Raw genomic sequence first — 14,447 nt, 5'->3', positions numbered from 1 at the left:
TACAACATGGAAGATAGTAAAAGATTGTAAAACTAACTTACTTTATATTTATTACATTTTTATACCACCCAATAGCTGAAGCTCTCTGGGCGGTTCACAATAGAGGTCTATTGTAAGGCTCACAACTAGATAATGAATGTGAAATGCTTTTAATACTTGAAAATCAATAAACTAAATCTTAATTTTAAGATGTTTTTAGAATGTTTTAACAATGTATATTATGGTTAAATTCAGTTTTATGTATTTTATATTTACTGTTGCTCCCCACCTTGATCAAAATGGAGAGGCGGGTAAGAAATAAATTTATTATATTAAGTATAAACATTATTACTACTAAATCATGTAACTTACAGTTCCCCCCAACAAAAAAATGTATCTTTTAATATTTCCTTTCATCCCCTATTACAATTCCACCCATGAACTAAATATGCCTCAAAAGGAAACAAAAAATCCAACCCACCAAAATGTTTCCTTAACTCTGACTCAGCCCCTAAATCGGCCTGTCCTAATTAATCAATGAAAGATAGTCAATTCATCAATTAAAGCTTGGTGCTCCCAATTTAACAATACACCTAACCACACTTACAGATCTTAACAGCAGACAAAGAAAGCCAACACGCCATCATATATGGAATTTCCTTCTTTCCCAGCTTCTGCAGGAATTTTCTTAGGCCTCCTGAGGCTACTTGACCTTGGCAATGTCTTATGGAAAGAGGTAGTTGTACCTTCTTCTCCCGGCCTTATATAGCTCCGTTGGGGAAGTGATGAAATTATCCAGTTCACCTGAGGCTCCTAGCTTAGCCTCCATTCTCTGCCAGTTTGCTTAGATTTGTGTCATTCAAACAGGGGACAAGAAATTCCATATGACCGCCTGGGATTTCTCGGAAAGCCCCACACTGCTTCCCCATTGGCTAACCTAGAGATGGGCAAAAGGTAAATTGGGATCTACTAGTAGATCGGGAAGACTTTGACTCTCAATGGTTTAATAGTCACAACTAAAGGAGCCTTGGTCATCTGGATGCATTCCTACAACTGCCACAATCCTCAGCCAGCATGTATATGAACCCAACATATGAACCCATGCCTACCCTTGACTGCCATGAAGGTCCACCAGACTGGTGGGTAGGGTGACCATATGAAAAGGAGGACAGGGCTCCTGTATCTTTAACAGTTGCATAGAAAAGGGAATTTCAGCAGGTGTCCTTTGTATATATGGGGAACCTGGTGAAATTCCTTCTTCATCACCACAGTTAAAGCTGCAGGTGCCCTACCCTCTTTTAAATCTGGTCACTCTAGTATAGCTCCTGCAGCTTTAACTGTGGTGATGAAGAGGGAATAGAAAAGGGAATTTCAGTAGGTGTCATTTGTATATATGGAGAACCTGGTTAAAATTCCTCTTCATCACACCAGTTAAAGCTGCAGGTGCCCTGCCCTCTTTTAAATCTGGTCACTCTAGGACCAGTTAAAGCTCCTGCAGCTTTAATTGTTGTGATGAAGAGGGAATTTCACCAGGTTCTCCATATATACAAATGACACCTGCTGAAATTCCCTTTTCTATGCAACTGTTAAAGATACAGGAGCCCTGTCCTCCTTTTCATAGGGTCACCCTAATCAAGGCTTATAGCACAGTGGCAACCCACAAAAGCGCCAGCCATCTCCCTTGCAATTTTAGTTGATTAATTGGTAATTTTATTTTTGTTTTTTTAATTTCTAGTCCTAATGATAGAAGATTTGGCTTGAATGTGTGGGCGATGCCTGATGAATCTCAAAAGCCGGGCAGGAGATTAGACACAATTCCACCACTCAATGGCTCATGTGTCTCACTTACCGCCATCTTCCTTTTTAAAAATATCTTTAGCAAAACCAGAATAAATGATCCAAACTAAACAAAAGTAGGTATGTAGATTTATGACTCATCGGCATAACTGATTCAGATTGCAAAACTCAGCTTTACGTGGTACAGAATTTAGGTTTAAACCATGGTTATGTAGCCACCATGGTTAGGATTGGTTCACACGACATGCTAAGCCATGGTTCACATTATGGCTAAGCCATAATGCTTTGCTCAAAACACTTAACCCCTGTGGCATTGCGTATTGTCTGAACAGGGTCATTGTCTGAATTAATTGCTAGCAATAAGAAAGTAAATCTGGGTATACAGAATATAAGAACATTAGGAGCAGGACTCATCAGCGATTCCGTCAGGACCAAGTGACATGGTTTATACCCCAGCAACAGATTTTGGGCACCATAAAAGGGTGTCAAGCTGTCAGTTCAATTATTTTTTACTGGGGTGGGAGGGGGTGCCATTTGGATTTCCTGCCTAAAGCAACAGAATGCTTTGGCCTGGCCCCAGCTAATGAAGACAGAACCAAATGCTAGCTCTGGAAAGGAGTCACAAGGCTCAGGAGGTCAGTTGCAACCGCTTCAGAAAACCCAAGCACCTGGGATTGGATTACGAAAATGCAAATCTCTGAATTTAATTCAAAGAGTAAATATGCGTGCTGAGCAGTGCAACATCAGCATTTTAGAACAGCTGAGAGAAGTAAGTCACCGGGAGGTAGTCGCCTGAATACCAAGTAGAGCTGTCTACGCCAAATACTCCTACTGTTCATGCCCAGAGGAATGTTCCACATTCAGGTTCTTTTCGTAAGGGTTGTATTAGTGTGGGAAAATAAAAGGGCGAACTGCCTGCATATCAGATCATGGGGAAACGGATCCTTAAGGCAGTTTCTCTAAGATTGACATCAACTAAATCAGAGGTCATAGACTCATAGCCTAGTAGAGCTAGAAGAGGGCCTATAAGGCCATCAAGTCCAACCTCCTGTTCAATGCAGGAATCCATGTTAAAGCATCCCTGACAGATGGCTGCCCAGCTGCATCTTGAAGGCCTCTAGGGTGGGAGAGCCCACAACCTCCCTAGGTAACTGGTTCCATTGTCGTACTGCTCTAACAGTCAGGAAGTTTTTCCTGATGTCCAGACGGAATCTGGCTTCCTGTAACTTGAGTCCATTATTCCATATCCTGCACTCTGGGATGATTGAGAAGAGATCCTGGCCCTCCTCTGTGTGACAATCTTTCAAGTCCTTGAACAGCGCTATCATGTCTCCCCTCAGTCCTCTTCTTAAGGCCAAACAGGCCCAGTTCCTTCAGTCTCTTCTCATAGGGCTTTGTTTCCAGACCCCTGATCATTCTCGTTGCCCTCCTCTGAACTCCCTCCACCTTGTCTGAGTAACACCTCTCTCCGCCAACTCAGGTGCCCTCCAGATTGTGATGAACTACAAATCCCATGATCCCCAGCCAGCATAGCCCTCATTCATGCTGGCTGGCGATAATGACTCAGCTTTCCTTGGACTATACCATTCAGATTGGGATGGGTGGAAGTCCCATATTTGAAAGCTTCCCAATGGGGAGTGAATTGGTGATGGTGGAGAACCCTCCTTTTTTAAGACTACTCTCCTCCCTGACACCCTTGCTTTCTATATGAAGGGCTTATCTATTCATTTTTGGTGGAAAACTCATTGAAACATGCAATTCTTCTCTGCAGTCCCCAGCAATCTGAATGGACCTAGAAAAAACTGTACCGAATGATTATTGTTGCCTGCAGATCAGCTGCATAAATGCCAATAAAGAGAACATTTCCTCATTTCCTACTGGGGGTAACACTTTTACTATAAATACTTCCAAGGTTCTGGAAAACATGCTCAGAAATGTGTTGGACTACAACTCCCAGTACACCCCAGCCAGACAACTGGAGGCCTCTAATTTGCGGAATGTTGTGCACACCGCTTGTCTGAGGCAAGGGGGTGGGAGAGCATGGCTGACCATAACGCTCCTTCACAGAGGATTCTTCTTAATAGCGCTTTGTATTTTCAAGTGGAGTAATAAAACTGCCACAAGAAAAAGAGGCCCCAGATAATTAGGGGCTCTGGATTATCCCCCTGCCCCGCCCCCTGAGGCCATCCTGTGTAATCTACCATACTTCTGAAAGCTCCTAAATCCTGAGATCTCTCTCTGTGTCCAGTAAGCAGTTTGAAAACACACAACCGTGGAGCATTAAGAGCTAAATTAATTACCTTCAAACCCTGTTAAATAAACTGGCACTTAAGTTCTTACGCAGGAAGGATTATAATAGCAGAAGAAGAACAGATGGTTTTCTTCGAACCAAATCCAAACAGCTTTAGTAGGTCTGAGCCTGAACACATTAAAATATTAACCATTATAATCGCCTTTTCCTGCTAAAACACCGTACACTACAGCATGAGGCAGAGGCTTACAGGGATTAGCAATTTACAGGCCTGTTGAACCATGCTTTACTATTTAATCCCTTCTGATAGCATGCGTGGGCATTTTAGCCAGGGCCTTTCAAGCGGTACAAAACAAGGGCCAGAACTTTAAACACTTTAATCAGGATACTTTAACGGGACGGTGGGCCTCTCCCCTCTCATCCTAGGGTTTTTGGTATGCTTTTAATCATAGCTTAAAATGTAACCCCGTCTACAGAGACCATTGGCAACCCATATGTATATAATTTCATTATTTAAATCTCACTCTTCCTTCTTCAAAGATCACAGGGCCCCATACATGGTTTTCCCCACACCTACCCTGCAGACATTTTATCTTCACAGACACCTTTGGCTGAGAGTGATTTCCCCAAGATCATCCGGCAAACTCTGTGTCTGTGAGAGGATTTGAACTCAGGTCTTCCCAGTCCTACTCTAACACTCTAGGCATTATGCCACACTGGATCTCTAAAGGCCATGTGTGATCCCACATGCCTGTTCCATACAGCAACCACTCATGCACACATGCGTGTGCACACAAGCATGCACGCACACACACACACACTTTGGCCCTGTTATTATGGCTTTAACCATGGTGGTTAAGCCAGAAAGATGGGCTGTGTTCAGAAGACACCTTAAACCATGGCTATAACCATGGTGAATAAAGCAAAAAGCCAGTGGCCTGGTTCAGACAACGCGCTAAACCATGCTGCTTAACCACAAAATGGTTACGGGAATGCATTAACCTTAATGCATTGTGTTAACCATTTTGTGGTTGAGCAGCATGGTTTAGCGCGTTGTCTGAACCAGGCCAGTGTGTAGTGGCTAAAGTGTTGGAGTGGGAGTCGGGAGATCCAGGTTCTAGTCCCCACTCGGCCATGAAAACCCACTGGGTGACTTTGGGCCAGTCACAGACTCTCAGCCCAACCCACCTCACAGGGTTGCTGTTGTGAGGACAAAATGGAGAGGAGGAGAATTATGTAAACCGCCTTGGGTTCCATGCAGGAAAAAAGGTGGGATATAAATGCAATAATATAAATAAATAAATAAATATGTCAGGTTTGCAGATAACCACAGTCCAGAGTACGGGTTGAGAATATCGTTGAATTGTGGGTTGTTGCTGAATCCAAAGTTGCTATATATGGATTCTATGTTTAGCGTTCTTATGAGCTGTTTTGAGCACGATTATGAAGAAAGCAGCATATAAAGCAGGAATGCAGAACCTAAGGCAAAATCTGGTGCACCGGGGTTCCCCAGAAAGCCACACCCCTTTACCCAGGCCCCTCCCCCTTTCTGATTGTGTGATGATTTCCTGGATTTTGTGCAGGTTAGTTTCCCATTCTAAAAGGTTGAAATGCCTCTCCTAAGGCATAGTTACTGCTGGTAAGAGTTTTAAGCTAAACTATGCTGGCACTTTCGGCTTTTTAGCCATGCCCCTTTTAGTTTTCTCCACCCCCCGCCACTGGAATTCAGCCCCCCAGAGTTCTCCGAAAGGGAATTCGGCCGTGGAGCTGAAAGAGTTTCTGCACCCCTGATATAAACAAACTTGACGATGGCGATAACGACCCTCGAATCCAACCCATCACAGCCTTGAGGGCAGGAAACTACCACTAAGGAAGGGGTGAATTCGGAATTGGGATCCCAGGGTAGAGGAAACCAGGAGCCGTGCTGTGATTTCGGCTCAGGACCAGTTTAGGATCTGCCCTCTGGACCAGATGGAGGCCCCGACCAAGGGAGCGGCAGGCTGTTCATCCCATACAGCAGAGCTGCCTTCCCCAACCTGACGACCCCCAGATGTGTGGGTCAACAACTCCAATCATCCCCAGCCACCGTTTCTGGGAATGATGGGGGTTGTTGACCCACACATCTGGGGGTCGCCAGGTTGGGGAAGGCTACAACGGAGATGGAAGCCCCAAGTAACCAGGAGCTAAAGCACAACGTAAAGCAACATATCTGCAAAAGGAATCTTGCTATGAAGAGAGGGTTTTCGCAAAGCTTTCTTGGCAGTGACTTTTGGCTCTGTGCCGATGGGTGCAGGAGAGTCCGGGTGTTTCAGTTTGAGAAAGCTTTGAATCTCAAAGGCGACAGTGGTCTAGATTATAGCGGGGAACCCTTGTAGCCCCCACTCCTGAATTGAGGGGGTAATGATGGCTTCCTCCATTGGAAGGGGCTAGAAGACAGTGGCAGAGCACCGGTTTTACATGCAGAAGGTCCCAGATTCAACCCCGGCATCTCCAGTTAAGAGGATCAGGTAGCAGGTAACGATGGTTAAGACTTGTCTCTAACAGAGACCTTGTGGGGATGCTGCCAGCCCGAGTGGACTATACTGGGCCACATGGACAAACTGTCTGTTGTGAGGGAGCTTCGGATGCTCCTCCTGGGAGATGCCATGTTCAGGGCAAGGAATACTCCTGGGGGTTAAGGCCAATTGAAGAGGATGAGTTGTAGCATATCAGCCTCTCAGAACCAGGTGCTTATGCGCAGTGCCAGCTCCAGGTTTTTGAGGACAGTTGGGCAAGACACACTCAATGGGGCCCCTTCCCTCAGTGAATAATGGGCTCAAATTACAGGAAGCCAGATTCCGGCTGGACATCAGGAAAAACTTCATGAGTGTTCGAGTAGTACGACGATGGAACCAATGTCCTAGGGAGGCGGTGGGCTCTCCCTCACTAGAGGCCTTCAAGAGGCAGCTGGACAGCCATCTGTCAGGGATGCTTTAAGGTGGATTCCTGCATTGAGTAGGGGGTTGGACTCAATGGCCTTATAGGCCCCTTCCAACTCTACTATTCTATGACTCTACCTTCTCACCACCATTGTCACCTGCTGCTCTTGCTTCTCATCCTCTTTCTCATCATTGCTATCCCAGGCAGAGAGCTTCAGTTTTACCATTCTACCCCAGTTGAATCAAAAATGGGTGCCATCCCCAAACGTAGTTAGAAGGGAAAGAACAAAACAAAGATAAAGACACTGTACTTTTGTCTCCCGGCAAGATGGAGCGATAAAAGCGGTCCCTCTTTTTCTTCTCTTCCGGGTTGGGAGGCAAAGGTTTCGAGCCATGGTTTAAGGTGCCCACGTCTTTGTTGCCAGTGCTCATCATGGTGCTGGTATTCCTCATCGGGGGAGCGGGCGGCTTGTCTTCTGCTTCTAGCCCATTGTTGGACATCTTCTGCGACAGCTGCTACAAACTAGAACTGAAAGGAGGGGGAGAAAAGAACACTTGGATTTGGGCACAACCAGACACCAACAACCAACCAACCATCACAGAATCCGGGACGGGGCAGGCAACCAACCAGCGGGGTTTTAAAATGTGTACCTCAATCTATACCTCAACCTGCCCCCCGACCTGGTGTTCTCCACGTGTGTTGGACTGCAACACCTATTATTACCAGACCAGTATGGTCCCGAATTGGCAATGTTGTGAAAGGACAGCAAATTGTAAGTTAAAGAAAATACTGCTAATGGCCAGGTTTGCGTGGACCAACAAACATAAATCCCTGAGCTCCAACTCTGGATTCTTGACTTTCATTCCCAGTTTGTACGCTGTGCTGGACAACCCAAAGTTGAACTCTGCCCTTGGGTTGTGTAGCTGCTGCCGCTTGGCAGCCACTGAATTTTTACTCCCAGGGAGAGGCGCTTGTGGATAGGGTAGCTGTGGGTAAAATCCAACATGAGTCCTACTTTGAGCAGGCCCACTGAAATGAATAAGACTTAAGTTCGTCATGACTAACTGAAGTCTCGTTCATTTCAGTGGGTCTATCTAAGTAGGACTTTATACTGTGTTTAACCCTGTGTGTCCACTTTTTACAGAGGACAGTCCTCTATTTGAATATCTGTCCTGTCCGATTCCAATTTAAAGATAAAGAATCATAAGACAGCAACTGGACAGCAGGCTGAGCAAGGCACACACACAGGTCACCGGATCAAAGTCTTTCACACTATTATTATTATTATTATTATTATTATTATTATTATTATTATTATTAAATTTGTATCCCGCCCTATATCACTGGGATCTCAGGACAATGTACAGATCAAATCATACAAACAGTATAAAACGGAACAAATATATATAATCCATTAATCAAGCTAAAACTATTGTAGTTATGGTGAGATGAGCTGTATTTCTATTATCATGATTATTTCTAAATTGGCATCATACGCATAAAATTTGCAAATTGTATGCAAATAGAAACAGAAGAAGCTGCCTTTTATGAGTCGGACCAGCCCAGTATTGCAAACATGGACTCTCCAGAGTTTAATTCTGGAAACTTCTGCATAAAAAGCAGGAGCTTCTACTGCTGAGCTGCGCCCCCTCCCCTAAATATGTGTCCTCCTTCTTGCCGATTCACAAGTGGCTGCCATACTTGTGGCATTCACTGTCTCCAGTCCGAAAATAATCGCCAGTTTTGGGTACTGTTCCCCTTGTCTTCATGAGGGGTGTGTTTCACCATTTGAGGTACTACCTCAGGCAGTAAAATGTCTTAGGACGGCCCTGATGGGAGTGACCCTCATGTTCTGCTTGCGGCCGAGCAGGGGGTTGGACTCGATGGCCTTGTAGGCCCCTTCCAACTCTGCTATTCTATGATTCTAGGAAAATGCTGGGAGTCATAGGACTTTTTTCCTGTCTAAATATGCATAGGATTGCGTCTTAAAGCTATTAAAGTTCCGAAACATGAATAATGCCTAATATAAAACACTGAACAATAAAGATCTTGCAAACCATTAAAAGCGGTAGACACCAACAATGTTAAACTTATTTATGGCTTATATATCATGTATATTTATATTTTAAATACATAATATAATAATAAATACATCTTAATTATGTAATTCGGACCACTGTGTTATTTTTAACTAATGGCTCAGTTCACGCAACACTTTTTCTCAATGGTAGTTTTAGAACTCTCACTGTGGAGTTGTTACACCACCACTGAGAAAAGTGTTGTCTGGAGGGAAAACTCCACCTCACGGTAGAGTTTTTTGGGAAAACACTCTGCGCAGAATCTCCACGCTGTGCAGAGGAGAGTTCCTGCACAACCGTTGTGTTGCATGTTGTGTGCCGTGGAGTTTCCTGTCGAGTTGAGTGGATTTTTCCCACTTGGCTACAGAGTTCTCTGTGGGAAGGAGAGCACCACTGAATGGTGTGTAGAGAGAACCTAGCTCTGGTGCTGTAAAAGATGACGAATATTTGACGGTGTAGTTGTAAGACAGGATTTTTATTTAAAAAAAACTCAATTAGCTCAAAGTTTCGGATCCCAATATCCTTCTTCAGGAGCAAAGTTGAACACTCTTTTCTTATGGAGCGTCCTCGTCGGAAGTTGTGTTTTCTGTTAAAGAAGCAGCTTCTTTGACTACACCATCAAAGATTCGTCATCTTTCACAGCACCAGAGCTAGGCTCTCTCTACACACCCTACAGAGTTCCCTGGCAAGAGCGGCGACAGGAGTGAGTGCCGCTCTAGGAGAGCCGCTGGGATTGGTTTTTTGCAGCAATGGCTGATGGGATGCCATTGGGAGGACTGGGGGAGGAGAGAGGGTAGAGGAACTGTCAATCAAACACTGTCTTGACTTTTACTCCACTCCACTCCACAGGAGGCCACACCCACACAACGGTGAAGTTTTCCCACTGAGTAGAGAAAAGTGTTGTGTGAACTGAGCCAATGGCCAGGTTCGGACGACCCGCTAATCAACCGGCCGGAAAAAATGTTCCCAGACAGGAACAAAATAGAAATCAACCATTGATTAGTGTGTTGTCCGAACCCGGCCAATTTCTAGGCTTCTTGAACAAGATGTATAGGTGATAAAATAAAATAAACCTTAGCCTTTTTTTTTCCAGATAAGCTACGTTTCTATTTATCTTTCAAAGAAAGGGTGTGTGTGTTTTTTAAAAATCCTGAAAAATCCTCCAGACGCTCCTTTGAGGGAGATTTAGTTTCACATCAAACATCCCAATAAAGTCTGCTGCCAAAACAAGTCCTTCTGCTGTTTGGATTAGAAATTTCAAAAATGCTTTTTAAAATTCTGGCCATTTATTAATGTGAACAGAGGTTTACAATTGTGCATGTTTCTCAATCAATATCGTCCCCAACAAAATCAGAAAATAACCCTGTTTATCTCATTGTAATATACTCAGCATTTAAATCCAATTCACATAGATTGCAAGTCCTTTAGGCCACAATCCTAGGCATGTTTATACAGATAAAGTCCTACAACGCCCAGCAGTCTCCAGTCAGGTAGGCTGGGGGTTGTAGGACATTTATTTTTCTGTCTGAACATGCATAGGATTGTGCCTTTAGCTGTTTGTAGGGTTTTCTCTCTCCCACTCTCATTCTCTCTCTCTCTCTTTACAAAGAATCGAACAAAACGTTTCCTTCGCCCAGTTTATTAAAGTTCAAAAGGTGCGCATGCTTTACATCCATGTGCATTCCTTGTGTAAATTTATATTAGCATTTTCCTTGCACAATTTGGACAAAATTCTAACCCATTCACATTGACTGATAAAGAACGTATCACTTGCATTTCTCCTTCGCGGTTACTACATCTTCATAATAAATGTCTGGCAGATCATTAGGTGATACCTCATCTATCAAGTGACTTTTTTCCTCTTGCAGATCTACCATTTTAACCACCCCTGAAGGAGGCAGGAAGTTTGAAAACCGCCACTGTGAGTAAAACAAAAAACCAACAAAGAAAATCCAAACCTTGCACCAAGGTTACACCAAAAAACGCAATCTTAAATCAGTTATGCAAAGCAGCCTAATTTATTTTTGCATAATTTTCTCTGCCTCTGCTAGACCCTGGGGAGGGATAAAAATCCTTACCTCTCCCCAATAGAAATTCTGTTCAGTTTCCCTCACGTTGCTGCCATTTCCTAGCAACTGGCCACGTGTTTTAAAGCTTCAAGCCTCCACCACCATATGCGCTAGAAACCTGTTTGGTTTTACTGACAGCCATAACTGAAGGACGGTCTGTTTATAATTATGGTATTGTACTGATTTTAACTGGTTTAAATGTTTTCAAGAAACATTTTACCAGTTTTATGTATTTTAATGTCTAAAATAATGTGTTTTAATGTGTTTACCTTTCTTGTAAATTGCTTAAAGATAATTTTGAATATGGTCAGTGGTGTATAAATGTAATAAATAAATGAATACTTCTTAGAATCCTGCATTCTACCCAGGTAGTCAACTTTTGCACTTGCATGATACAGCACCCTGAATATAATTTGACATATATTTTCTTTCACATGTCCAGGCTTACATGAAAATAAATAGGGAGGGAAATCTGAACTAAGAAACCTATATATTCTACCTCTCAAAAGCCAAGGACTTGGATATATGAGTCATACAAATCAAGCAATATATATATTATGTTTCCGTAAAGGCTTCAGCTGATACAGGTTGCTAAGCAACAGTAACGTGTAACATCAGCTGATGCAGGTTGCTAAGACCCTCGCCCGACTCCTCCGGGCTTTCCAAGGTAATCCTACCCCCCTTTCTGCGTCTTCGCTCCCCCCCACAAAGGGGGCACCGCCACGGTCCGGAGCAGGAGCGAGGCATGGCTGGGGGCCTTGGTGGCTGGGTGCCCAGCCGCTCGCCTGCTGCGAGCCCAGGCCCCGGCCTAACCTCATGCGAGCTGGGCGGGCGGCCCAAGGCTGACAGGAACCCCAGTGAGAGGGGGACATCTGCTCCCCCTCCCCCCGACCTCCCTGCCTCCCAGGTCTGCCAAATGGCGCTGTATCAGCAGCCTCCAAGCAGCCCGCGCCCCCGCGATGATATTTAATTAATAAACTTTAAGATATGCTACAACGGCGTATGTTACGCCGGGTACAGCTAGTCACATCTATTTGCATAACTTATACTACTTTGGGCTGCCCCTTGTGATGGTTTGGGTTAACCAAGCATTTGGCCACACATGTTCAGGTTATCTTTGCAGGCTTATTATATTTATATCCCATCAAACTTTCAAGGAGTTTGGAGCAGTGTTCATCATTCTCCCCCTCACAACTCCGTTATGAGATAGGTTAGGTTGAGAGATGGTGACTGGCCCAAGGTCACCCAGTGAACTTCATGACTAAGTGCAGATTTGAAGCCCAACGCTCTTAACTACTATACCACACCGACTCTCTTAAGGACTAGAAACGTGCTTTTAAAAAAAAATTAAAAATGAGAGCAGAGAACCTCAGATTGGAAAATCCTAGATGCAGCACAAACATTTCACACAGTGCTGTGTTCATCCCTCCAATTTTTCTATGCAGGAGGAATCTCAATGTGGGCATCGTAATTGTTTTTTGGTACTCGGAGATTTACTATAAGAATTCCCATGAGAAGACTTGGTTGCCATCAGGGTGGATTTTATTTAAATCAATTTGATTTAAATCATGATTTAAATCACTAAGACTTGATTTAATCATGTGACTACCCGCCCCCTCTGCCCCCAAAGTGCACTCTATTCATTGATTTTTTTGAAACTTAGCACTAAGTACACAGGGTTTGATTCTGTGTACATAGATTTGCAAAGGAACAATGGGACTGTGATCTCTGCAGACACAAATTCACAGTTTTGAGAACTGTAAAACCAAGCATCTGTGATAATATCTTCTAGATAGAAAAATTGCCCAATAACCTTACAGAAACCTCTGGAAGAGCATGATGTGAATGGATTAATGGAATTCATTTACCAAAATGGCACCCTGGCTGTGGAATGAGCTCCCTAAGGAGGTTCGCTTGGCACCTACATTATATGCTTTTAGATGCCTGGTGAAGACCTTTTTATTCTCCCAGCATTTTAACAGTCTATAAATAAATTTTAACTTGGTGTTTTAAATTTATAATTTTGCATTGCTGCGGTCTTTATCTGGTTGAGCTTTTATACTGTATTTTATATTATGGTTTTATATTGTTGTTTTATACTTTGAATGTTTTTAATTTCTGTGAACCGCCCAGAGAGCTCCGGCTATTGGGCGGTATAGAAATGTAATAAATAAATAAATAAATAAATAAATATAATTAAAAACTAATCCTTATTTCATGATGAATAACCTTTGGACTATAATGTATCTTAAATAGAAAACTATCTTTAGATAGATTTTTCCTCAAAAAGTATGTTATTAAAAAAATCCGATTTAAATAAAAAAAATCCGATTTAAATTAAAAAAATCCGATTTAAATAAAAACATCAATTTTTAAAATTTATTTTTAAAAAATCATTATTTTTTATCCACCCTGGCTGTCATGGTCTGGGGAAAATTTCTTTCTGCCACATGGGGCATTCCAGCTTTCCACTAGCCAGGCATGGTGTTTCTGGCACCAACTCTCCACTTTTCCCACTATTTATGGTCCCAGCTACCCTAGGCATTGCTCAAGTGTAATATCAGATGGGGAATGAAGACTGACAGCTGGAAAGACCTGGAAGACGAGGGAAGAAGCAAGAGCTGTGTGAAGAGTTTGGCTGAGTTCTAAAATGTGCTGCATTCTAACACATTTAATGTCAGGACAATACACAGTTTGTGACATGAAAACCTTCTCAAAGCCTTGAATAAGATGAACTGTGCCAGCAATTGTATATATGGCAGCCTTCTCCAACCCGGTGTCCTCCAGATGTGTTGGACAATAATTCCCAGAATACCCCAGCCATCCAATATAGCTGGAGGGCACCAGGTTGGAGAAGGATAATATAGAGAGTCTGAAGAACACGGCTTAACTATACTAAGGAACAGGGATATAAGAACGTATTGAACCCAAGCAATGGTCAAGAGCAAAAGGGTTGGATGCCATCAGCATATTGATGGCATCTTACTCCAAATGACCTTTCTCAGCAGATTCATGTGAATATTAAACAGCATGGGGGACAAGGTAGAACCCTACGGGACCACCATAGGCCAAAGAAATCAAAGAGGAATCCCCCATCACTTCCTTCTGGACACGGTCTGGCAGAAAGGACCAGAACCTCTACAAAAGAGCACTCCCAAGGGCCAATCCTGACAGGTGATCCAGAAGAATAAATGCCATGGTTGACGGTATCATAGGCTGACAAGACAGGAACTAACAGGGTTAGTTGCACTTCATGCCCAACCCAGTTCCTGGCACAGGTCATCCACCAAGGTGACCAAAGCAGTGACAAGTCTCATCTCCTGGCTGAAATCCTGACCAAAATGGTCCCAATTG

At 43.4% G+C, this 14,447-nt stretch overlaps 1 protein-coding gene across 5 annotated transcripts in view; it reads right to left on the bottom strand.

The window, feature by feature from the left end:
* The window catches only part of PAK1 (p21 (RAC1) activated kinase 1), a 128,788-nt gene that overhangs the window by 58,999 nt on the left and 55,342 nt on the right, over positions 1-14,447 (bottom strand). For all 5 annotated transcript variants that reach the window (XM_063127261.1, XM_063127257.1, XM_063127258.1 and 2 more), the window contains exon 2: positions 7,257-7,474. In XM_063127261.1, coding sequence (XP_062983331.1) covers positions 7,257-7,446 — 190 coding nt within the window. In that variant the 5' untranslated portion in view covers positions 7,447-7,474. The remainder of the gene's footprint in view (positions 1-7,256; positions 7,475-14,447) is intronic.

The sequence above is a fragment of the Elgaria multicarinata genome, chromosome 5 (assembly GCF_023053635.1).
Source record: "Elgaria multicarinata webbii isolate HBS135686 ecotype San Diego chromosome 5, rElgMul1.1.pri, whole genome shotgun sequence".
Classification (NCBI taxonomy): domain Eukaryota; kingdom Metazoa; phylum Chordata; class Lepidosauria; order Squamata; family Anguidae; genus Elgaria; species Elgaria multicarinata.
This window is presented reverse-complemented; position numbering and strand designations above follow the sequence as displayed.